This window comes from Maylandia zebra, linkage group LG15 (genome assembly GCF_041146795.1).
Source record: "Maylandia zebra isolate NMK-2024a linkage group LG15, Mzebra_GT3a, whole genome shotgun sequence".
Lineage (NCBI taxonomy): Eukaryota > Metazoa > Chordata > Actinopteri > Cichliformes > Cichlidae > Maylandia > Maylandia zebra.
The window spans coordinates 20,855,279-20,878,401 of record NC_135181.1 but is presented as its reverse complement, the minus strand read 5'-3'; the positions used below and the strand labels follow the sequence as shown (position 1 = coordinate 20,878,401).

Here is a 23,123-nt window from a genome sequence, read left to right as displayed (position 1 = left end):
CCTTTCTTGGGCCCTCGTATCCTCGTTAAGTGCAGGAACATGAAATCTCCGGTGTGGAAAATTTAAGCTCTATTAAAAAACTGCAACCAAATTCATTTGTACCGATTGCGAGTATCTAAATCCAAAATGTTGGTGCGAAAGATACTTTTCATTTGCTTTCAAGTTTTCTCCAGTCAGGTTTTCAGAAACGGTCGCACATCCAGGGTACCCAGGCCCGTTTCGATCACTTTATATCACAGACATTAGACTGATGGAGTTTTACAGCAAACTATGATATATCTCATGATACTGATGATGAAAGTAGGTTACAGAAAAAAAACTCATGAACAAAAAGGTGTTGGGTTTACACTGTGAGATTTAGAGCCGGTATAAAACATATATGATTGCCATTTTTAACAAGAGCTTAAACAAAGCAACAAAGAATACTGTGAACTTGTTAAATTAATGGACAGAAATGCACATTATGCTTAACTGGCATGTGCAGTATATAAACAGACACACAGTTATTCATTTCTATGGCTTGAATTTCAGCACCAATATTGATTATTATCACTTTTTTTTATCTGAAAAAAATCTATAGTTAAATCCACAAAGTTCAGCCTGCTAACAAAAGCAGGGTGGTGAGTAGACAAACGCTCTCTACCACCGTGACTCACTTGCGAGGGCATTTGAGGTTGTTGCACCCCCTGACGAATCCCCATGTTCACATGCTGGGCTCCTCCTGGAAACTGATTCATCCCTGCCAGCCTGTTCTGGAGCTGCAGCAAAGAGAAAATCCCAATGAGCAGAGGTCAGACAGGTTGGACTAGACCAGAGACACGATAAGAGCAATAACAGAGAAGAAGAAATTAAATCAGAGACAAAGAAAATAACACTATTGGACAGTGTGGAGACAGAAGAGAAGAGCAGCGGGGAGAAAGAGGAGTCGAGCACTAGAGATGAGAGAGGAGAAAAAAAAAGGTAAAGGGACATCGTTTTATCTCAGCTGCCTGTTATGCCTTGTCATGGTTTCTCATAACATGGTCACAGTTTCAATAATATTTCATCTGAGTTTGAAGCTTTAAATGGAAGGTGACCTTAAAGAGACAGGAGCTAAAATGACTTATTTCAGACAGTGGAATGATCTACAGGGAGTGCAGAATTATTAGGCAAATGAGTATTTTGCCCACATCATCCTCTTCATGCATGTTGTCTTACTCCAAGCTGTATAGGCTCGAAAGCCTACTACCAATTAAGCATATTAGGTGATGTGCATCTCTGTAATGAGAAGGGGTGTGGTCTAATGACATCAACACCCTATATCAGGTGTGCATAATTATTAGGCAACGTCCTTTCCTTTGGCAAAATGGGTCAAAAGAAGGACTTGACAGGCTCAGAAAAGCCAAAAATAGTGAGATATCTTGCAGAGGGATGCAGCAGTCTCAAAATTGCAAAGCTTCTGAAGCGTGATCATCGAACAATCAAGCGTTTCATTCAAAATAGTCAACAGGGTCGCAAGAAGCGTGTGGAAAAACCAAGGCGCCAAATAACTGCTCATGAACTGAGAAAAGTCAAGCGTGCAGCTGCCAAGATGCCACTTGCCACCAGTTTGGCCATATTTCAGAGCTGCAACAACATCACTGGAGTGCCCAAAAGCACAAGGTGTGCAATACTCAGAGACATGGCCAAGGTAAGAAAGGCTGAAAGACGACCACCACTGAACAAGACACACAAGCTGAAACGTCAAGACTGGGCCAAGAAATATCTCAAGACTGGTTTTTCTAAGGTTTTATGGACTGATGAAATGAGAGTGAGTCTTGATGGGCCAGATGGATGGGCCCGTGGCTGGATTGGTAAAGGGCAGAGAGCTCCAGTCCGACTCAGACGCCAGCAAGGTGGAGGTGGAGTACTGGTTTGGGCTGGTATCATCAAAGATGAGCTTGTGGGGCCTTTTCGGGTTGAGGATGGAGTCAAGCTCAACTCCCAGTCCTACTGCCAGTTTCTGGAAGACGCCTTCTTCAAGCAGTGGTAAAGGAAGAAGTCTGCATCCTTCAAGAAAAACATGATTTTCATGCAGGACAATGCTCCATCATAGGGCTGCTCAATTAATCGAATTTTAATCACGATTACGATCTGGGCTTTCAACGATCATTAAAAATGACTGAGCCGATTATTAGCCCCTCCCTCGTTTATCCGCGACACCTTAAAGGCCGGTCCGTGAAAATATTGTCGGGCATAAACCGGTCCGTGGCGCAAAAAAGGTTGGAGACCGCTGATTAAGAGGACCCGAGGGAAGCTCGGAAAGCTAAGCAGAAGTTATTTGGAGAGTGACTGCCGTTGGTTGAAAAGAGAGTTTAAAAAAAAAAAAACTTCAGTGGTGTTGCACACTATTTTATATTATTTTTTTAAAGTCATTGTTAACCCTTTAAAGCCGGTCAGAGCAGCACGCTCCGTGTTGTGTAACTATTGTTAAATCCCTGTAGAACCTGAACCGTGTAAGCTAGCGCAATAATTTGTTTTGCATATGAAACCGGAGGAGTTGTACTTACATCTGATGCCATCAGCTTGTCCTCGGTCACGGTTTCGTTCCACATATAGCTTTGCAAAAATTGCATAAAAAGCGCTTGCAGGAACAAAAACATAATATTCCAGAAACACGCTTTGCCGTTCCTATCAGCTGTTCGTAACACTTCCCACAGTGAAATGATGCACATGCTGTTTTCTTTGCAAATTTGCATCATAGGATTGTTTTTTGTTTTTCCTGCAGTATATAAAAATTGCTGTATCTCCAAAATAAAACTATGAAGACACTCAAAATAAATTTCCTGTTGTTGTAAACTATTTTTTGCAACTTTATTGTATTTAAAGTTTTGAGGGATAAACCTCTTAAATTTCTCCAATTAGAAATATATGTAAACAAAACAAAAGCGATTTTCAATTTTTTTTGTAGTTTATTGCACTTTTTTGCAATTTATGTAATTACTATGGACTTAATGCATACATATTATTAAAATATGGGCTATAACAGTTGTATTGATGTAGCAACTTGAAATGCTCCCACAAATGGCACTACAGCATGTAAAAAAAAAATAATATAAGCTCTGGTGGACTTGGTTCTATGGTAGGTCTTAAAAGGTTAAATAAATATCGTCAAATAATCGTGATCTCAATTTCAGTGAAAATAATCGTGATTATCATTTTTGCCATAATCGAGCAGCCCTACTCCATCACACGCGTCCAAGTACTCCACAGCGTGGCTGGCAAGAAAGGGTATAAAAGAAGAAAAACTAATGACATGGTCTCCTTGTTTACCTGATCTGAACCCCATTGAGAACCTGTGGTCCATCATCAAATGTGAGATTTACAAGGAGAGAAAACAGTACACCTCTCTGAACAGTGTCTGGGAGGCTGTGGTTGCTGCTGCACGCAATGTTGATGGTGAACAGATCAAAACACTGACAGAATCCATGGATGGCAGGCTTTTGAGTGTCCTTGCAAAGAAAGGTGGCTATATTGGTCGCTGATTTGTTTTTGTTTTGTTTTTGAATGTCAGAAATGTATATTTGTGAATGTGGAGATGTTATATTGGTTTCACTGGTAAAAATAAATAATTGAAATGGGTATATATTTGTTTTTTGTTAAGTTGCCTAATAATTATGCACAGTAATAGTCACCTGCACACACAGATATCCCCCTAAAATAGCTAAAACTAAAAACAAACTAAAAACTACTTCCAAAAACATTCAACTCCAGGCCTGAAGGGCCGGTGTCCTGCAGGTTTTAGATATCCTCCTGGGTCAACACACCTGTATCAAATGATTAGTTCATTACCAGGCCTCTGGAGAACGTCAAGACATGTTGAGGAGGTAACTTAGTCATTTAAATAAGCAGTGTTGGATCAAGGACACATCTAATCCCTGCAGGACACCGGCCCTTGAGGCCTGGAGTTCTCCCAGCCCTGATCCAGGGCCTGCACAGAGGCCCATTATAAGATAACTATTTGGAACTGTTAACCATGTAAAGCTAATTTTAATAAAATTATGGAGCTGGGAATTAGCATAACAGGTCAATAAAATTCTGTGAATAAATTACACCTAAACAAAGTTCACAGTAGTTACTTAAAATGTTAGAGGCAGAAGAAAAAGAGGCGACATCATTTACAGGTTAATGAGCTGAATACACACCGGACAAACTGACTCTGTGTCCTTACCTGCTGTGGGCCTTGTAGTCTCTGCTGCAGCTGCAGGCGCAGTTGGTTCGGTGGCAGCCTGACCGGATTGCCCATCCCCTGTGGTCTGGTCATGCCTGGCCTCAGTCCCATGCCCGTCCCACCGGGGAAGGCCCCTCGAGGGGCTCCGAACCCCAGACCCTGCGCCCCCACCGTGCCCAGCTCTGGAGGAAAAGGAGCTTGTGGAGCTGGTGTGAATTGGGAAGGGTAGGTGGGGAGTTTAGGGTCTATGGAAACTGGGGTGGCAGTGGGTTGCTGGGGTGGAAAATTTTGAGGTAAAGGGTCAAAGCAGCCACCCTACGAAGAGGGAAATAAAACAGGAAAAGGAAATCATTATGACGATGTTGTCTCGTAACCACCACAAAGTGTCCTTCAGTAAGATGGGGTAGGATTTTTCCAGTACTTTCTAGTCAAGTTGCTTTTTAAGTAATATGTTAGTATATCTATTTGGTCATTTAGAAGAGAAAATAAACATTCTGGAAAGTGAGAGCAATAACATACAAGATAATTATTGGACCTGGAGTTACTTGAGACCTGAAGTCTGAAATCTAACCATCTGTTCCCTTTATCACAACCCAGACTTATTGTTTATATCATAAAGGCCTTTGCAACAGTTTCACACCATGGTGGTGCTGCGGTTAGCTCTGCTGTCTCACAGAAAGAACGTCTCAAATGTCCGGGGCAACTGGGTTTCCACAGTGTAGTGATATATAAACAAAGCACTATAAGAATCTCTACTCCCAGGCAAAAAACAATGAAACAGCACTATTATTTACACGTAGATACTCATAAAAGTATTCAATTTTATACACTAACTAAAATGCAAAAACGTTAATAAAACCAAAGTGGACCAAATGAAGTCTTTAAGGCACATTAAGTCAGCAATGTAGTTATTAAAGGTGAAGCAGAGACAGAAGCAACTGCAAAGCTACACTTTCAAAAGACTTTGGCATCACAGCAGTCACCAAACAGACGCAGAAGTATGATGTAAACAAACCAAAGTTCTTGTAGACAGTTTATCTGGAACACCAGTCCGCATTAATGCTAGCATTAAGTAAATGAATGGCTATGACTAAAGACAAACTTAGCTCAACCCTTGGACCACATGATACGATCACAGTTACATGATGACAGAGGACTCCAAAGCCACACTTTGTTCCTCATTGTTTACTTCACTGTTCAACTGCCAGTACTGCTGCTGTTATCGCCTCGCTCCAGGTACAGCTTGCACGTCAGTCCATTACACAAAAATCAATCTACACATGTCATTTCCACAGCGTACACCTATAGTCACTTGCACTTACAGAGCAATTACTTTCTATCAGCGATTTGGCTCCGCCCAAAAAAACACATCATCACCTGTTTTCCTGGTTTGGAAAAGCAAGTCTGACATCGAACCATAATCATTTTCAGCCATTGAAACAACGTCGCTGCCACAGCGATGTTGATGTTTTTGAAACACTGAAATATTTTAATTCCATTTAAATCGTATCTGATGTGTTACCTGAGTGTTACAAAGAACTGAAAGAAGCATAAAAGCCAGAGATCGCCTGTGATTATTTGGCAGATTATTTGCTTTTAAACAAGCCAAAATAAACTAAACGACTGCGGTTAGAAGAGTTGAACAGAAGTAAAGGTAAACATTATAAACTAATTGAATCACCTTGTGTTTTACTTGAATGCCGTCCAGGAGTTTTATTTATATTTCTTGTGCCAAATCCTTGTGGATGGCACAAAAAAACAGATCAGAGGCCAGCAGAGGCTGCCAGCGCTTCAGCTGAGCAACTGTTTTGAATGTTTTGATTAATTATAGCAACATCGTAAAATTAATGATCATGCACTGGTCTTAAAATTAATCTTGTAAAGCCTTTGCAGGGCTTAAAGTCCAGTCTGCTGGTCAAAGTGTCCAACAGCAAAAGCTAAAGTGCTTTGTTAATATGTTTGTAGTATAAAAGCACTCAGAGTTCAGTAAGCCTTTCCACTGTCTTACAAGCTTTATGACCTACTCACCTGTATCAGTTTGTCGATACCCAGGGCTTTGTCAAGCTCAGCCAGTTCGCTTTCATCTGTCCCACTGAGGAAGTTAACCAGCTGCTCTAATAGAGCCTTCTCATCGTTCCGGGCTTCAGGTGTGGTTGGAGGGCCAAGCACTTCATCCAGCGTACAGGGCACACACTGCCTGCTCAAAAAGACAAAACACCATCTTTCCCACGCTCCTCTCTGGGCTGTGAAGAAGCAGCTTAGACTTATAAAATCAGACTTACTCTTGTGGTGATGCCAAAGGAGCCTGCAAAGGAGTTCCCAGACCATCAAATGTCAGGGTGTCAGCCAGAGCCAGAGGCTGAAACTGGGAATCACCCGCATCCATCTTGGTTTGACCTGAAAGGGAAATTCATACACTAAGGCTTGTGGAAGAAAAATGTTTATGAACAACAGCATGCATCTTTAGGTTTAAAGTGCTCTGTGCAACTTTTTTCATATATTAGATGCCTTCTACTTCCCTTTGTTCAAACAAACAAACAAACAAACACACTTTCTACTTCCACCATCAACAGGTAACAAGATATATATGGAAGTTACATACTTCATTTAATCTTGGTAAAATCTTTACCACGCAGCCATGACGTAGCATTATATTGCCCCCTTCTCAAGTAGAGTGAAAAAATTGATCATATATAAATTTCTATCTATCTATCTATCTATCTATCTATCTATCTATCTATCTATCTATCTATCTATCTATCTATCTATCTATCTATCTATCTATCTATCTATCTATGGCCTGATTTATATGTCAGGCCCATGATAGTTTGGAATCTGGCCTTCTCGTTAAATTTGTTACCGTCTGGTTGTAGCTGTGGACTGTGCAGTTCATCCACATGCTAAACCAAAAAGACTGACTTTCAATCACTTACACAGCTGCTACAAGCTACACTGTTTGCTAACACAGAAAGCAAGAAAGACAGTTGATGCTCAGCAATTTCAACTGAGATGGGAAGCCTGCAGAGTGGCATAGTCCAATTATAATTTATGCTGTCATTACAAAGTTTGTTGTTTCACTAAATTTCTTTTTAATAGCAGAATTTAGTTCTGACTACACAGGGTAACCAAACTGTGGCTGCAGTACACTTATTTACCAGTGGTTGAGGTGAAAGGGTTCATAACTTCGGCCTCTGGAAATGGACTGCTGTCTATGGGGGTCTGGAAGGGGTCTCCTTGTCCCGGTTGTTGGCTTGGAGTGGCGGGATTGCAGAACTCAAATGAAGACTGACTCTGAAGGCTGCAGCCAGAGGGCGGTCTGCCATCACTGAGCCCTGCAACACAAACACAAGGACACTGCGAAAATCACTTGAAGTATTTCATGAGGAAAGAAATACTTTATGTATCCCATAATATAAAATACTAATAATATCTGGCAGATATATTTTATTCTAGGAGGTGATATCATGTGCTATGAAATATTTCCAACATCTGTCGCTGTGGGAGATGAGCTCAAACGTGCTGCGCTGCCTGTCCAGTTAGCCGTGCAGAGGGTTGTCAGGACTAATAACGATGGATAACAGTTTGCTCAGTGACCACCTCTCCACCACAGCCTTGAAAGTATCCAACTTTCAGCCAATCACTGATCATTTTATTCAGTCAGTGTCACCAGATCAGACCACAGCCCAATTACAGTGTGTTCGCTATATGTGAGTGAAAGAAAATCTCCAACATTTTGCTGCACTCAGTGCGGATCTCAGCTTCCCTAGGAAACAGAGCCTGCTCATCCCCAAATTTGAATATAGCCTCTATGTTGGTCTTCCAGTTCAGTCTGGACTATCGTTGTATACACCTCCACCACATGAACATCCTGAGTGTGCAGCCACCTCTTTCCTTCTGAAGTTCATCCCCATCTCTCTGATCTTATTCACATTCAGAAGCAGACCAATCCACAAACTCATCCACTAGTGCTCTATACTCCTCCTCCTGCCCATCACTAATGCATCCAACCATGCAGACCCAGAGTTGTACTGAAAGCCTAGCTATGACAAAATGCATCCATTTATTTTCAAGCAATTTTGGGAGATTTGTCCTTTGACATGCAGGACAAAGAAGGACGTAATCCACTTCAGACATGCTCTTGCTACTGGAAAATGAATATATCCAGTAGGAAGAGAAGGTAACCAATCTTAATGTGACAAGCATTATACAGTTAAAAATGTAAAAAAAAAAAAAAAAAATCCAAGCTTGGTAAAGAAGTGTGAGATACTCTTGTGAGATACAAGAGTAAGTACTGTTTGACTCTTTAGCCATTGTGGTTCTCTTTTCTAATGTTTTATAAATTTTGCTTACAGCTTTCTGTTCCTCATGACATTTTCTATCCATGTCAAAAGCAATTAGACTCTTGACTATTCAAATTGAGCTTCTGTCTGAATTAGGTAAGCACACTGCCAGGATAGAGCATGCAGCACACTGAATGTGTGACAACCCAATTGCTATTGGTAAATCAACTGAACTATTTGCTGTGCTATTCCCGCTTTGACACAATTCAACAGCATATGGAATTCATATTTGGGATTTGGAAGATTAAAGACCGGCTACTGTCCGATCCTTTTTCTCCTGTCAGGTGATATTTAGAAAGATTCACGTGTGAAAACAGCTGAGGAAACCTTTAGACGTTTTCTCTGCAGTGTGACAAGAAGTAGAGTAAGAGTTTGGTTACATGGCTCCTGGAAGCCACTAGAGGGCATTAAGAATATAAAAATGCCGGTGAATGAACTCTGGATCATACCATTACTACTACCATCAATACAATAATAACAATAACAATTATTTTGAATCCAATCAATTTAAATACTATCCAATAACGCTTAAAGAACAAAATTAGTAACTATTATAACAAACAATCTGATATTTGAATGAAATCAAGGATTTATTCATCACGAGCTGAAACAGTACCTCTGTTAGGAGTGCCAGGAGGCTCTCTCTTCACATTTACATTGCGGGGAGTGCTGGCCTCGCCGGGTTGGAGCTGAGTGGGTGACTGCAGTTTGAGCTGGGGAGAAGGGGAGTGAAGCTGAGGCGATGGGGACTGCAACTGTGGGAGGGACTGAGGTTGAGACAGGGGTGACTGGAGCTGAGGCACAGGGGACTGGAGCGTAGCTGGGGGCTGGGGACCCGGAGACTGAAGTTGAGGGCCTCCTCCGGGGTTTGGTGTATCCTCACTGCCCTGTTTGGCCCCAGCTGGGCCTCTGAAGCCAGGCAGCATCTGGGAGAGAGGGTCCATATCAACAGATACACTAGAAATCTACAGGCAAGAAACAAATGAAAAAGAAATGCAAATAAAAGGTGTTAAAAATAAAGTATTAAAAGATAATTGGGGAAAAAGGGGGAAGTGGGCGTTGGGAAAACTTCAAAGACTACAGCTGGTAGCTGAACCCACAGTGGAGACAAAGTCCAAGAAAATAAACATGCAACTCGGTTTACGACGGCTGTCCTGCAACTGGCAACACAGGATCAAAGCTCAGAGGAAAATTTCGAGGCTTGACTGAGAAAGATCCTTTTTAACGCCGTGTCACGCAAGCATGATTGAAAATAAGTCCTCGTTTAGGGTGGGAAGATTAACATTACTGGGTCATTACAGTTGCGCGTTATGACTGTCTGATTGGTCGAAGCTGGACAGAGTTCATCAGCGTCTGTTGCTTTTGACACTTGGATCACTTACCGATCAGTTTAGGTTGTTGAAAGGTGTTTTCTGTAATCTGGGTTAATCTGACTGGTATTTTCTGTTTTGGCTATAGGGACCACAAAATACACCTCGTATCAGCAGACGAGTAAAATCCCTATTTTTCTTACTTTTACTTCCTAAACCTGGCTGCTCTAATGGCGTTTTACCTCATTATTTTCTGTCGCAGTCTCATTTTAAAGCGTTATTTTATTGGTCTGATGATGCAGTGGCGATCTGAAACAAGTTCTCATTAAGCTGTAGTTGAAATCCCACTCTGAAGGCCTTCTGTTTTATTACTTTACACAAATGTTAAATGCCCAATTTTCAAAAATTAACACAATATCAACAGCTGTACCATGGAGTCTCGGCTGTCTTTGCGGCTGTCTCTGCGGTTTTCTCCGACAGGGCTCGATTTGGGGCTGGACACTCCTCCAAGTTTGGTTGCACCTCCTGCGCCAACCGTTGACCCTGTACAGGTCACTCCCTCCCCACCAGCTTTCTTCTCTACCTTAATTCTCACTGTCTGAAGGCTCAGAGCAGATGGAGGTGGCAGGTCGTCCAAGTCCTTCAAAAACAAAAAGGTTTCAGCCAGGTGCCAAACATCAGGAAGTCAAATACAATGTAGTATACAGTAAAGAATAAATGTTCATCATAAATTAACGGACTTAAGCACTGCTTGCATTTACCTGAAATTTAAATATACGAAAATGTAATAATACAGAGAACCCTAAATGTAAGGTTTGAATATTAATGATATCAAAATATGAGCTAATTATTATGTTTAATTTTCACCTTTTCATAGAGTGACTGCATCCGAACACATAGTTTACAGAAGAATGTATGTTTGTATGGGATATTAAAGACCATCTTAAATTATAATATATTTGACTTTTAAAATTAAAACAATCCAACCATTAAAAAAGACCAAATAGTATATTAGTATATTTTTATACTGCATTGTGTTTCCTTTAAATTTTATTCCAGAAAAAGAAGCTAAAGTTCTCTTTCATAGCATTCGTTTGTGTCCACTATGGGAACGCCTCCTGCGTGACCTCATCAGAAGCTCAAATACCATTACGCCAGCCCTTACAGCAAAAAGATTTTTGCCTGGGATACACACCCCGTGTGTGCGGCATGCCTGGGCTTATCTCACGCTCAGGCTGCCTTGACACCCGCACGAGACTGTATCCACTGCGCGGCTTTCCCACGCAAACAGGCTAACCTGTCGGGTGGCGACCCTTTGCTGTGTGAGGCTGCTGCGGTGCCCGATGATTTGGCCGCAACGCCAGGGCCGAGCTGGGTAGAGGCAGACCCTCAGCCCATCGCGACCGCTTTCCCGTCGCTGGAGGCACACGGAGATCGTGAGTTTTTCCCCGATGCTGGAGTCACCTGGGGAGATGCCAACGAGGACGGAGATGAGTCGGCTGATTCAGAGCTCCTGCTGTCTGACGATGGCGAGGAGGAAGATTCCAACCTCCTTGGCTAGCATCAGCTGGGCTGCAAAGCCCTTGGCTACCGGCGAGGTTGAAAAACCGACACCGCCGTCTCCCCTGGATCTCGACATGCAGGACATGTGCAAGCGCGCAGCCGCTAGGCTCAACATCCCGTGGCCCGCCATACAAACAGAGGATGTAAAGTCTCGTTTTGACGGCGAGCCCACCCGCTCAGCGCTGGGTGGGCTCGCAGGGACTGGACCCTCACCGAGACGGCCACCGTCGCGTGAGAGTCTCTGCAGACTGTTCACTCGCTCTCCGCGAGTGGAAGAGGCCAGGTTTCTTGTCTCAGGGCGTTGCCATGGGGGCAGTTTCAGCCAGGAAGGCGATTTCCACAGATGCCCCTCTTTCGGGCTGGGGGGCCACCCACGAGGGCAGAACAGTGAATGGGGCCCTCACATGCGCTCCACCCACATAAACTGTCTGGAACTGCTGGCGGTTCACCTGTCGCTAAAACACTTTCTCCCTTGGCTGAGAGGTCATCATGTTTTAGTGAGGTCGGACAATTCCACCGTTGTGGCCTACATCAACAGACAGGGGGTCTGGGGTCCCCCAAGTTACACACACTAGCACACAGACTGATAGTCTGGAGCAGTGTCCACCTGCTGTCACTGAGAGCAACTCACGTGCCGGGGATCTTGAACTTTGGAGCAGATCTTCTCTCCAGGGGAAACCCGCTGTATGGGGACTGGAAGCTTCACCCAGAGGTGGTGAAGCAGATCTGGCTGCGATTCGGTCAGGCGACCGTGGACGTTTATGCATCCAGTGAGAATGCTCAGTGTCCCCTGTTTTACTCGCTGCATGATCAGAGAGCTCCACTCGGGGTGGATGCTCTAGCTCACGAGTGGCCGAGAACCCTCCTCTATGCTTTTCCCCCAGTGGCCCTCATTTCTCCAACTCTGGCCACAGTGAGGGAGAGAAGTCACTATATGATCCTGATAGCCCCGCACTGGCCAGGGAAACACTGGCTGGCCGAGATTTTTCAGCAGCTGTGCGGCCCACCTTGGCTGTTACCACTACGCAGAGACCTCCTGTCTCAGGCACAGGGGGAAATATTCCACCCCCACCCAGAGAGGCTAGCTCTATGGGCTTGGCCCGTGAGTGGTTTAACCTGAACACGGTGGGGCTCCCTCATAGTGAATTACAGGCCACCCCTTTTCAGTGCTCTGTGGCTGTGATTCTGTCATTTCTTCAGGCCCTGATTGATAAGGGTGAAGCCTTCTCCACCATCAAGGTGTATTTGGCAGCAATTTCAGCCTGCCATATTGGTTTTGAGGGAAAGACTGTTGGCCAGCATCCCTTAATATGCCGTTTCATGAAGGGTGCACGGCGTAAATTGCCTACGTCTAGGCTGTTGGCTCCATCGTGGGACCTTCCCACAGTATTGGCTGCGCTCTCCTGTTGCCCATTTGAACCCCTGGAACAGGTTGAGTTGAAATTTCTGTCCTTGAAGACGGCTCTTTTAATTGCTTTAGCTTCTGCTAAACGTGTGGGAGAGATCCACGCTCTCTCAGTGCATCAGTCATGCATTCAGTTCTCCTCGGATAATACGAGGGTCAGTATGCGGCTCACCCTGCCTTTGTCCCAAAGGTTGTCGGCACATGTTCCCCTATAGAACTGCTGGCCTTTTGCCCACCGCATTTCTCCTCAGAGGAGCAACAGCGGCTGCATACCTTGTGTCCAGTCCGTGCTCTGCGCATTTACATGGACCGAACCCAGAGTGTCAGACAAAGTGACCAGCTGTTCGTGTCCTGGGCTAAACCACATATGGGAAAGCCTGTGTCTAAACAGCGCCTCTCCCATTGGATAGTAGGAGCAATTGCCCTGGCCTATACTAGCAGGGGCCTTCAGCCCCCTGCTGGCTTACGTGCGCATTCCACTAGAGGTCTGGCAACCTCATGGGCTCTCTTTAGGGGAGTTTCTATTCAGGAGGTGTGTGCAGCTGCATGCTGGACCTCACCTCATACATTTGCTAGGTTTTACAGGTTAGATGTGACAGCACCTAACCTAGCACATTCAGTCCTCAGTGCAGGTTCTTCCCGGGTGGGGGCCTCTCCCCTGTGAAGTGCTGTTGGGGACGGTTGTCTTCTTAACAGGCATGTCTGGCAATCCGGGAGTCAGTATTTCTCCCATAGTGAGACACGAAACGAATGCTATGAAAGAGAACTTAAGGTTATGTATATAACCCCGGTTCTCTGAGTAGCATGAGTGAGTGTCTCACCAGACCGCCCTCCTTGCTATGGAAGCGAGGAAGTGGTGGGCTTGTTTTGAATGACATCTGACGCTATGTCAGCCTATTATATAGGGAGGCACTGGCCCCTCCTGACATGGGCGTCACCTAGCCAGCCTGTAAGGGCTGGCGTAATGGTATTTGAGCTTCTGATGAGGTCACGCAGAAGGCGTTCCCATAGTGAGACACTCACTCATGCTACTCAGAGAACCGGGGTTATATACATAACCTTAAGTTTCCTTTTATAGTATTTGCAATGCCCTATATTCTAGACTTCCATTGCAATAAGTGAAAATGATTAACTATTATTTCAGATGCTGTTCTGGTTCTGATTCTCATCTTTTGGGTTGAGTAGGGATGTGTTTGTAGACTGTTATTTTTTTTAGTTTTTGTTTTATGTGGCAGCAGAAAGGAAAAAAATGTGAATATCAGATTAGAAATAAATACAGTATAGAAGGCAATTACTAATACTTTCAGGCTCACGTGCAGCCCTGCACTCCAATACAGCTGGAATTGTGTGGCTTTTGGATCTCTTATAGTCATAACCCTACTTAGGTAAAACTATCATAGTTTGGACCTAAAATACAAAGTATCTAAAATAAAATCAGTATATATATTCTAATACTGGATCATTGTAATTGATTCCAAATTGTCTATATAATTTTTATTTTGCTGCTGTACACTGCTGGGCAGCTTTATCTAGAACAATCGTTTAGTGCAGTTGCTTGTAACTAAAGCTTTAAAATAAATGGTTTTAAGTACAAAGCGCAATATTTGTATCCAAAATGTGCTGATTTTAAGCATAAAGTAGCAAAACACAGAAGTAATATTAAATAAATAACATTATTAAATTGTACTTCATTAAGCATTTCACCAGTGGTCGTGTCCGGGCTCTCGTCCACTGTAAGATTAACAGTAATCTAATAACATAAGACTGGCAGTGGGGCACAAGGAGAACCGGTCTTCCATATGTGGTGTGGTGGGAAAGGAATTTAGAAAGAAAAAAAGCTTTGGGCTTCCATATTATACCTTTTCATCTGTACCCAGGAGAAAACGAAGCAACTGGTGGTCCTGTGGCTCTCTCGAGTCGCTCTTGGGAGGTCCTGCACCCAGCGCCGGACTGGCAGGTGGCTCCTTCTTGATCTCAACTTCAGTTTTGTTTATTCCTTCCTCACTGGTGGTGGAGGCATCATTGGGACTACTGTCCTGAAGCAGCCGGTGGAGGATCTTGTGTCTTTCAGTGAGACTGCTGTGGGAGGCAGGGCACTGAGGGGCAGGAGCAGGGTTAGGTGGATGAGGTGAGGAGGTGCAGTGGATGCTGTTGCTGTTGTTGTTAGAGTCAGCTCCTGTCCCATTGCTATCCAGGAGCTGATTGAGTCTGGGGTTACCCAGCTGTGAGGCAGAAGAAAGGGGGACTTTAACAGAGTCCTCTCCCCCTTCTTCACCTCCATCTGAGGGTTTTGTTGACGGAGGTCGAATAGAGGAGCCGGTGGGTGTACTGGCTTGTCTCTGAAGGACCGGAGAGGACAGGGAGAAAGACCCTGTTGACCCACCGCTTGCGCTACTGTTGCCATCACCACTAGACTGCTGCCTGTTGAGGCTTCCTCCACTGCTTAGAGCCCCAGCTGGGGAATGGAGGCCAGGTGTGGAGGGAGAGAAGGGGTTCCCTGGTACCCGAGGGCTCCCACCTAACCCAGGACTGGCCCGTGGCATCCTGGGCGACATAAAAGAGGTAGGGGTTGCTGTAAGTGGGCTGCTCAAAGGAGAGGGGCTGTTGACCTGCTGGGGACAATTCGTCCGATTGGGTGTCAGGTAGCCTGTCGGCGTGGCTGGATTATGTCCGTGGGAAGAGGCATTGCTGTTGTTGGTGTGAAGGCCCGCGGTGGCGAGACTTGAGCCTTGGGTTGAATTACTGCTGGGGGGGAGGGAAGGGGAGCGGGAGGGAATTTGGGCGATACCGCTGAGGGTTGGTGGAAGGCTGGGGTTAGTGTTTTCCTGAGAGCTAGCAGTGTTGTGTTCCCTGGGAAAAGAAAAAACAAAGGAAAATTAAAGATGTCAACCACATCTTTATATCACGTCCACAAACACCCCATTTTCTATCAGTGTCTGCCTTATCCAGGCTTCAAGCGTCATCCAGGCTTCTCTGTCTGCTGCTCTTTAAATTCTCCCCGTAATCAATAAAGTGAAAAAAACATTAAACATTCATTATCTCCATTACAAGCTTTAAGAATGAAAATCCATATCAGAACACTTGTCGTAGCACTTTTTGTTTGCTGATGATTAAAAAACTTCTGTTAACAATCAATAAGTCAAACTGCACCTTGCATGGAAGAGAAAACATCAAATAAAATGTAATAAAATGGCCAATCAGTACATTACTGAAATTCCCAGAGGAACCCACCCGAGGGATTAGTAAAGTTTCATCTAATCTAATTAAGACAATATCAATTAAATATGAGGAACAAAAAATTATAATAAAATAAACTAGAATAATCAATAAACTCTAGTGAGAAAAGGAAATTCTGAAGAATTCAGTTACAACAAGCCAAAACAACAACCTTACTGGGTTTCCACACTTTTCCTTGAATTCAAGCACTTTTCAAGATATCCCAGCACCTTATGGCTGTGGCAAGTTCCCTTTCAGTCGATTCACTCGGTACAACACATAAGTATGGGATATCACGCCCTCGCGTGTCCTGGCTGAAGAAACCTTTATTCACGCCTTTACGGCAGATGACGTGTGATGACACGCGCAAGGCCCCGCCCGCACATATAGCCGCTGCCATCACCGTCATCCCTCAGTTCTTACGCTCTTCACCTCGCTGAGAACACCTCTGCTGAGTTGGGCTAGCTAGCTACTGCTAGTTAGCTCCGTTGTCTGCCAACTTGAACCTAGCTTAACTGCCCCTGTTGGTGTTAGCCTCCACCGCCCAGCTGGTGCGTAGGCTGCCCGCGGAGCGCTATTTTCAAGTTTTTCTTGTGCAGCGTTTCGCTTTGCGTTTTGGGAATGGACTCCAAACCGAAGCGAGCAAAGCAGAAATCTTCTGTTCGCCCCTGTCCTCAGGGATGTGGTTTCTCTTTGCACGACAGCGACCAGCACGATGCCTGCCCTGTCTGCCTGGGGATCGTCCACGCTAGGAGAGCGTTGACGGAGCCCGAAGCTTGTGCGTTTTGTCGCCAGCTCCGACGCTCGACCCTGGAAAGACGGGTGACGTTTGTGGAAAGAGTGCTGGGACGCTCGGCTGTCGCACGGCATGACCCTCTTCTTTCCGAGTCTGGAGCCCCGGCTTCGTCCGAGTCCGAAGACGAAAATTTTCAGGTCGATGTCCCCGCGATTAGCTGGGCTGACCACATGGAATACGTTGACGGGTTAGCCGATGACGGACCGGAACCATGCAGGAGCGCTGACGGGCTTCAGCCTGGGTTGAAGCCCGCCAGCGCTCCCCAGGAAGACGATGACGTGCTGGACATCGGCCTGGACATCCATGGTTTGTCGGAGGATGAGCAGGAGAGCTCATTGTCGACCCAATATGCCGCCGCTGCTGCGCCGGTCGGCCACGATGACACCTCTCTTTTCTCCCTGTTTCGCCGTGCCGCTGAGAAGCTGCAGGTGGACTGGCCCTCTCCTCCACCAGCTCGGAAGCCGTCGCGATTTGCGGGTTTTTTCCTTCCACCGGAGCCCGCAACGGCCAAAAACTGCCTCCCCATGTTCCCAGACTTTCTCTGCGAGCTAACAGCGTCATGGGACAAACCTCTGTCTACCCGCGTCACTGTGCCCGGCTATGGACAGTACATGGAATTGGACGGCGCCGAGGGAGCTGGTTTAGCTAACCCACCCCCTATGGAGCCGTCTCTGGCTGCTTATCTGGCCCCGTCCCATAACCATGGTGTCGGTGGCCCCGCAACTCTGCCGTCCAAGCACTGCAGATTCTCGGCCTCGCAGCTGGAGAAGATTTATCGGGCTCAGGCCGGCACCGCTCGAGCCATGAGCTCCGTCACCATGCTCCAGACGTACCAAGCAATGTGCCTGGCGGAGCTTGGATCGCTGGTTCCGGAGGACAGCCCGCTGTCACCTCTTCTTAACGAGGTTAGAGTCACCACGGATTACATCCTCCGTGCGTCTCGCTGTGCAGCGCTCTCCCTGGGCAGAGGGATGGCTTCGACAGTGGTGGCGCAGAGGCACCTGTGGCTGACCCTCTCCGACGTCCCTGATAGAGACAGAGCTGTGTATCTGGACGCACCAGTGTCTGCGGCTGGGTTATTCGGACATTCACTTGAAGCCATTCAGGCTAGATTCGATCTGAGGAAGAAGCAGACGGAAGCTCTGCGCGACATCATCCCCAGACGCCAGCCCCAGCCCAAGCCCACTGCTAGCTCTCACAGGCCCGCCGCTCCTCTGACAGCTGGCAAGAGACCGGCGCCCACTGCTGGAGTGGGAGGGCCGCCGGCGAGAGCACGTACTCCGGCCCGAGCTCCACGCCAGTCGGCCTGGGGCAAAGGCCCTCCCCCGGGCCCCCGACGGGACCCGACGCCCAGGAGGAAGAAGCCTCAGCCCTCCTAGCTGTGATTGCGAGTGGGGAAGGGATCCGGCAGCAGGGAGACGCTGCTCTTACCCCTCTGTTGCCGCACAAGAGGTGCCGCTTAAGTTCTGTTCAGGTTGTCAGCCCCAGAAGGCGCTGCACTTCCCTATCGCGGTCTCCCAAGCACATAACCCCTGCACACGGTTCAGATGTGTTGAATGTTCAAGCGACCACATCGAGTGTTCCCGCTGTTTTTCATTGTTATGCCCCGGAAAAGGTGCACCCAACAAAATGTATAAATGTACATGTTCCCATGTTGCAATCAATAAAGAGTGTGGTTTACTCTCAAACAATCTCAAATGCTCAACCTGCAGGCGAAATGAGCCAGGTCAGGCAGGGGATGCAGTCCCCTGCAGACACACTGGGGGGCGACGGCGCCCCGCCGTCAGTGCTGCAGGCCAGCCGGCTGGCTGCTCACTTCCCTCAGTGGCGCGCTTGCGCCCCCTCTCCGTGGGTGCTGCAAACCGTTGCCATGGGTTACCGGTTGCAGTTCCGGGTCAAGCCGCCTCGTTTCCAAAGAGTCGTGAACACGATTGTCAACCCCGAGGCAGCCTTGGTACTCAGAGAGGAAATACAGGCGCTATTACAGAAGAGAGCAATACGGGTGGTCCCCGCTTCGGAGACGGACAAAGGTTGGTACAGCCGTTATTTTGTCATTCCGAAGAAAGGGGGAGGGCTTCGTCCCATCCTCGACCTGCGAGTCTTGAACACGTACCTGCGAACGTACAGGTTCAAGATGCTAACACTCAGACAGCTCCTGAGTGCAGTCGGCCCGGGAGATTGGTTTGCGACAATCGATCTAACAGATGCTTATTTTCATGTCGCTATACACCCGAAACACAGGCAGTTTCTGAGGTTTGCATTCGAGGGCGTAGCCTACGAATACCTAGTGCTGCCGTTCGGGCTGTCGCTCGCTCCCCGCACCTTTACGAAATGTGCCGAGGCAGCGCTAGCGCCCCTCAGGAAGAGGGGCATCCGCATCTTGGCCTACCTGGACGACTGGGCTCTCGTGGCTTGCTCCAGAGAACAGGCGGAGACGCAGCTGTCGCGGGTTCTGTCACACATTCAGACACTGGGGTTCTCTGTGAACTTTCAGAAGAGCTCGCTAATCCCAGGTCAACAGATCGCTTTTCTCGGTCTGGAAATATGCTCTCTTTCCAGCCGCGCACGGTTGTCAGAGCACAGAGTGGCCGCGTTTCATCGCTGCCTCGCTCAATTTCAGCTGGGACGCAGACTGCGTTTCCAGACGATATTGCGCTTGTTGGGCATGATGGCATCTATGATCGCCGTAGTGCCGCTTGGGCTGTTGAAAATGAGAGCGTTTCAACGCTGGACTCTCTCTCACCGTTTGTGTGCTTCGCGTCACCTCCGGAGGAGGCTGCCGGTAACTGCGTCTTGCATGCTAGCTCTCCGTCCTTGGAGGGAGCCCGGGCTACTGCACCAGGGCTCTCGGATTGGGAGGGTGTTGTTTCGCAAGGTGGTGTCCACAGATGCTTCCCTAAGTGGGTGGGGAGCGCTGTGCGAGGGTGCGTCAGTGAGAGGGATCTGGTCCGCGGCTCAGCGCCAGCTGCACATCAACCACTTAGAGCTGTTAGCAGTGTTCTTAGCTCTAAAGCGTTTCCGTCCAGTCCTGCAGGGCCAGCATGTCTTAGTCAGGACGGACAATTCAACAGTGGTGTCTTATATAAACAGGCAGGGGGGAACACGCTCTCTTCCCCTGTTGCAGCTGTCTCGCTCTCTGCTGTTATGGTGCAGTGTTCATTTTCTGACTCTAAGAGCCACCCATGTCCCGGGCCACCTGAACCTGGGGCCGGACCTTCTCTCCAGGGGGGGTCCTCTGGTGAGAGAATGGAGGTTACACCCTTCAATAGTGGCTCAGATTTGGGATCTATTTGGCGAGGCGCAAATAGATCTTTTTGCTTCCAGGGTGAATGCTCACTGCCCCCTGTACTTCTCCATAATCGACCACGATGCACCCTTGGGCTTGGACGCGCTAGCGCACCAATGGCCAGACGTGCTCCTGTATGCATTTCCCCCAGTGGAAATGATATCTCCAATTCTGGAGAGGGTGCGTCGGCATTCCCTCTCTCTGATCCTGGTGGCCCCTTGGTGGCCCGCGAAGTCGTGGTATGCAGAAATAATCAGCCTGCTTGCAGCAAGTCCTTGGCAGCTTCCTCTCCGCAGGGATCTCCTCTCTCAGGCGGGGGGGGAAGTGTTTCATCCGCGCCCGGATCTGTGGCACCTTCATGCTTACCTGCTGAGAGGTTAAACTTGGTTGCTAAGGGTCTGCCACCTAGTGTGGTAGCGACGATTCAGAGCGCCAGGGCCTCGTCTACTAGAGGCTTGTACGCTTACAAATGGCGAGCCTTCGAGCGATGGTGCCAGGGCCGCCACACTCTCCCATTTCAGTGCTCTATTGTGGATGTTTTGACATTCCTGCAGGAGCTGTTGGATAAAGGCCTTTCGTTTTCGACGATCAAGGTTTATTTAGCGGCTATATCTGCTTGTCATATCGGTTTTGACGGGGTGACACCAGGTGCGCATCCCCTCGCCGTGCGTTTTCTGAAAGGGGTTCGCCGGCTGAGGCCCGTGCTTAAGTCCAGTGTCCCTGCTTGGGACTTGTCTTTGGTGCTGGAGGCCCTTTGTGGCCCTCCGTTTGAACCCGTTGAGTCGGTAGATATGAAACTTCTTTCGTATAAGACCGCATTACTTCTCGCTTTGGCCTCGGCGAAGCGAGTGGGGGACCTTCATGCGCTGTCTGTGCATCCTGCCTGCACACAGTTTTCTCCTGATGGCCGCAAGGTCGTATTGCGTCCGAATGCCGCCTATCTTCCCAAGGTCATGCCTGCATCTTATAGTTCGATGGAGTTTGAGTTGCTGAGCTTTTGCTCCCCTCCTTTTGAATCTGAGGAGCAGAGGAGGGTGCATTCTCTTTGTCCGGTGCGTGCGCTACGCACCTACATTGAGCGCACTCGGGATGTGCGTTTGTGTGACCAGTTGTTTGTCTGCTTCGCTAATCCGAATAGAGGTAGAGCTCTGTCCAGACAGAGGCTGTCCCACTGGATTGTAGAAGCTATCTCGCTGGCATACAGCGCCGGAGGTTTTGCGTTGCCCCACGGGGTGGGAGCTCATTCCACCAGGGGGATGGCGACCTCATGGGCTCTTTTTAGAGGGGTGCCTGTGGCTGATATTTGTGCAGCGGCTAATTGGGCGTCGCCGCACACTTTTGTGCGGTTTTATCGGTTGGACGTTACAGCCCCTTCGGTGGCTCATGCTGTCCTTTCTGCTGGGTCTACCACTCACTGAGGATGTGGTGGTCCCGTTCCGGTTCGGTGGCTGCTCTGCGGGGCGTGTATATAGGTCCCATACTTATGTGTTGTACCGAGTGAATCGACTGAAAGGGAACGAATAGTTATGTCTATAACTTCTGTTCCCTGAAGGAGAGGAACGAGGTACAACACAGGGTGGCCCCACTGAGCAGTTGGCTCGGTGAAGAGCGGCTATCGTACTGAGGGATGACGGTGATGGCAGCGGCTATATGTGCGGGCGGGGCCTTGCGCGTGTCATCACACGTCATCTGCCGTAAAGGCGTGAATAAAGGTTTCTTCAGCCAGGACACGCGAGGGCGTGATATCCCATACTTATGTGTTGTACCTCGTTCCTCTCCTTCAGGGAACAGAAGTTATAGACATAACTATTCGTTACTCTCTCAGTTCTTCGGCACATTCAATGAGTCTGCCATAAATGATCAAATTACTGTGTAAGGCGCACATTCATCTGAAAAGTATCACTGACCCATTTTACCATAAAAGCAGTTTAATTACACTTTAACGCAGCTGGTAGAACTTCAGAGAAAGTCAGAGCATTTTTAAAATCCTTGAAAATACCAGCATCATCTGCAACATCCCCCAAAAAGACCATAACTGGGAAACTAACATGCATGGGACTCTGCAGGTGCATGCTGTGCACACTTCAGTGGATGAAAATTCATTTTACTCTGAGATACCACTTGTTACTGACACAAAGTGAAGTAAATTACTATCATAACATCTACACTAAGGCTAACTTCTGAAACTGGATAATTAATTCTGACCATGGAAGTACAAAGTTTTAAAATCTTTGACCTTTTACATGTGGTTGTCAAACATCACTTTATCCACTAATAAATAAGATTAGGCTCAGTTGCAGTCATCTCCTGTGTGTGTGTGTGTGTGTGTGTGTGTGTGTGTGTGTGTGTGTGTGTGTGTGTGTGTGTGTATGTGTGTTCAGTCACAGTACCTGTCAATAGTGTGAATGCCCATAATGAAGGGCTGTACATCAGGGTTGGGGGGGCAGCAGAACTTGCAGCGGGTCTGAGCACTAAGCGGAGTGCCATCACTCAGAGTGAAATGGTACAGCGGGCTGATTGCGGTCCCATGTGTCATCACTGTTGAGAATGAAAGAGAAATAAAGGATTTAGGCCTAAAAAGGTCATTCTGAGGCAGACATCTGTGTTATAAGACGAGGTGACAGATGATGCTCCACCTCGGCTTTAGCCTGCTGCTTAAACGTGCTTTAGATTTACCGCATCCATTTCTGATAAGCTTGAAGTCTCACAGAGGAGTTCTCTAATTCAGATACATGAACCACTTCAACTGGTTTCTTTTGATGTGGAGGAGCAGCGTCTCAGGAATGTGTCACTTTTCTGTTAGCAGCCGAGCTGAAATTAAGCCAAGTCAGTCGATGTATAACTAACTTCTGAAGTGTGACGACTTCTTTTAGTTCCTTATCTTTTAGTAAGTTAAGTGTGTAATTATTGCTTGGTAAAAAATAAATAAATAAGAATAATAATTTGCAGGGCTGCAGGAACCTTACAGACTAATCAATCAACCTCATTCATTACTGGTTACAAGCCTAGAGCGAAGTT

The 23,123-nt window shown here is 46.9% G+C and overlaps 1 protein-coding gene across 5 annotated transcripts in view; it reads right to left on the bottom strand.

Annotated features, from left to right (window-relative positions):
- Positions 1-23,123, bottom strand: part of ncoa1 (nuclear receptor coactivator 1) — a 101,383-nt gene that overhangs the window by 11,925 nt on the left and 66,335 nt on the right. For 3 of the 5 annotated variants that reach the window (XM_076874069.1, XM_076874068.1, XM_014409657.3), the window contains 9 exons: positions 22,496-22,643; positions 14,667-15,657; positions 10,270-10,479; positions 9,146-9,494; positions 7,345-7,521; positions 6,472-6,586; positions 6,218-6,386; positions 4,190-4,504; positions 657-758 (listed from right to left, as the gene is read on the bottom strand). In XM_076874069.1, the coding sequence (XP_076730184.1) occupies positions 657-758; positions 4,190-4,504; positions 6,218-6,386; positions 6,472-6,586; positions 7,345-7,521; positions 9,146-9,494; positions 10,270-10,479; positions 14,667-15,657; positions 22,496-22,643 (2,576 nt within the window). The remainder of the gene's footprint in view (positions 1-656; positions 759-4,189; positions 4,505-6,217; positions 6,387-6,471; positions 6,587-7,344; positions 7,522-9,145; positions 9,495-10,269; positions 10,480-14,666; positions 15,658-22,495; positions 22,644-23,123) is intronic. The other 2 variants (XM_076874071.1, XM_076874070.1) reach the window with 2 other exon arrangements.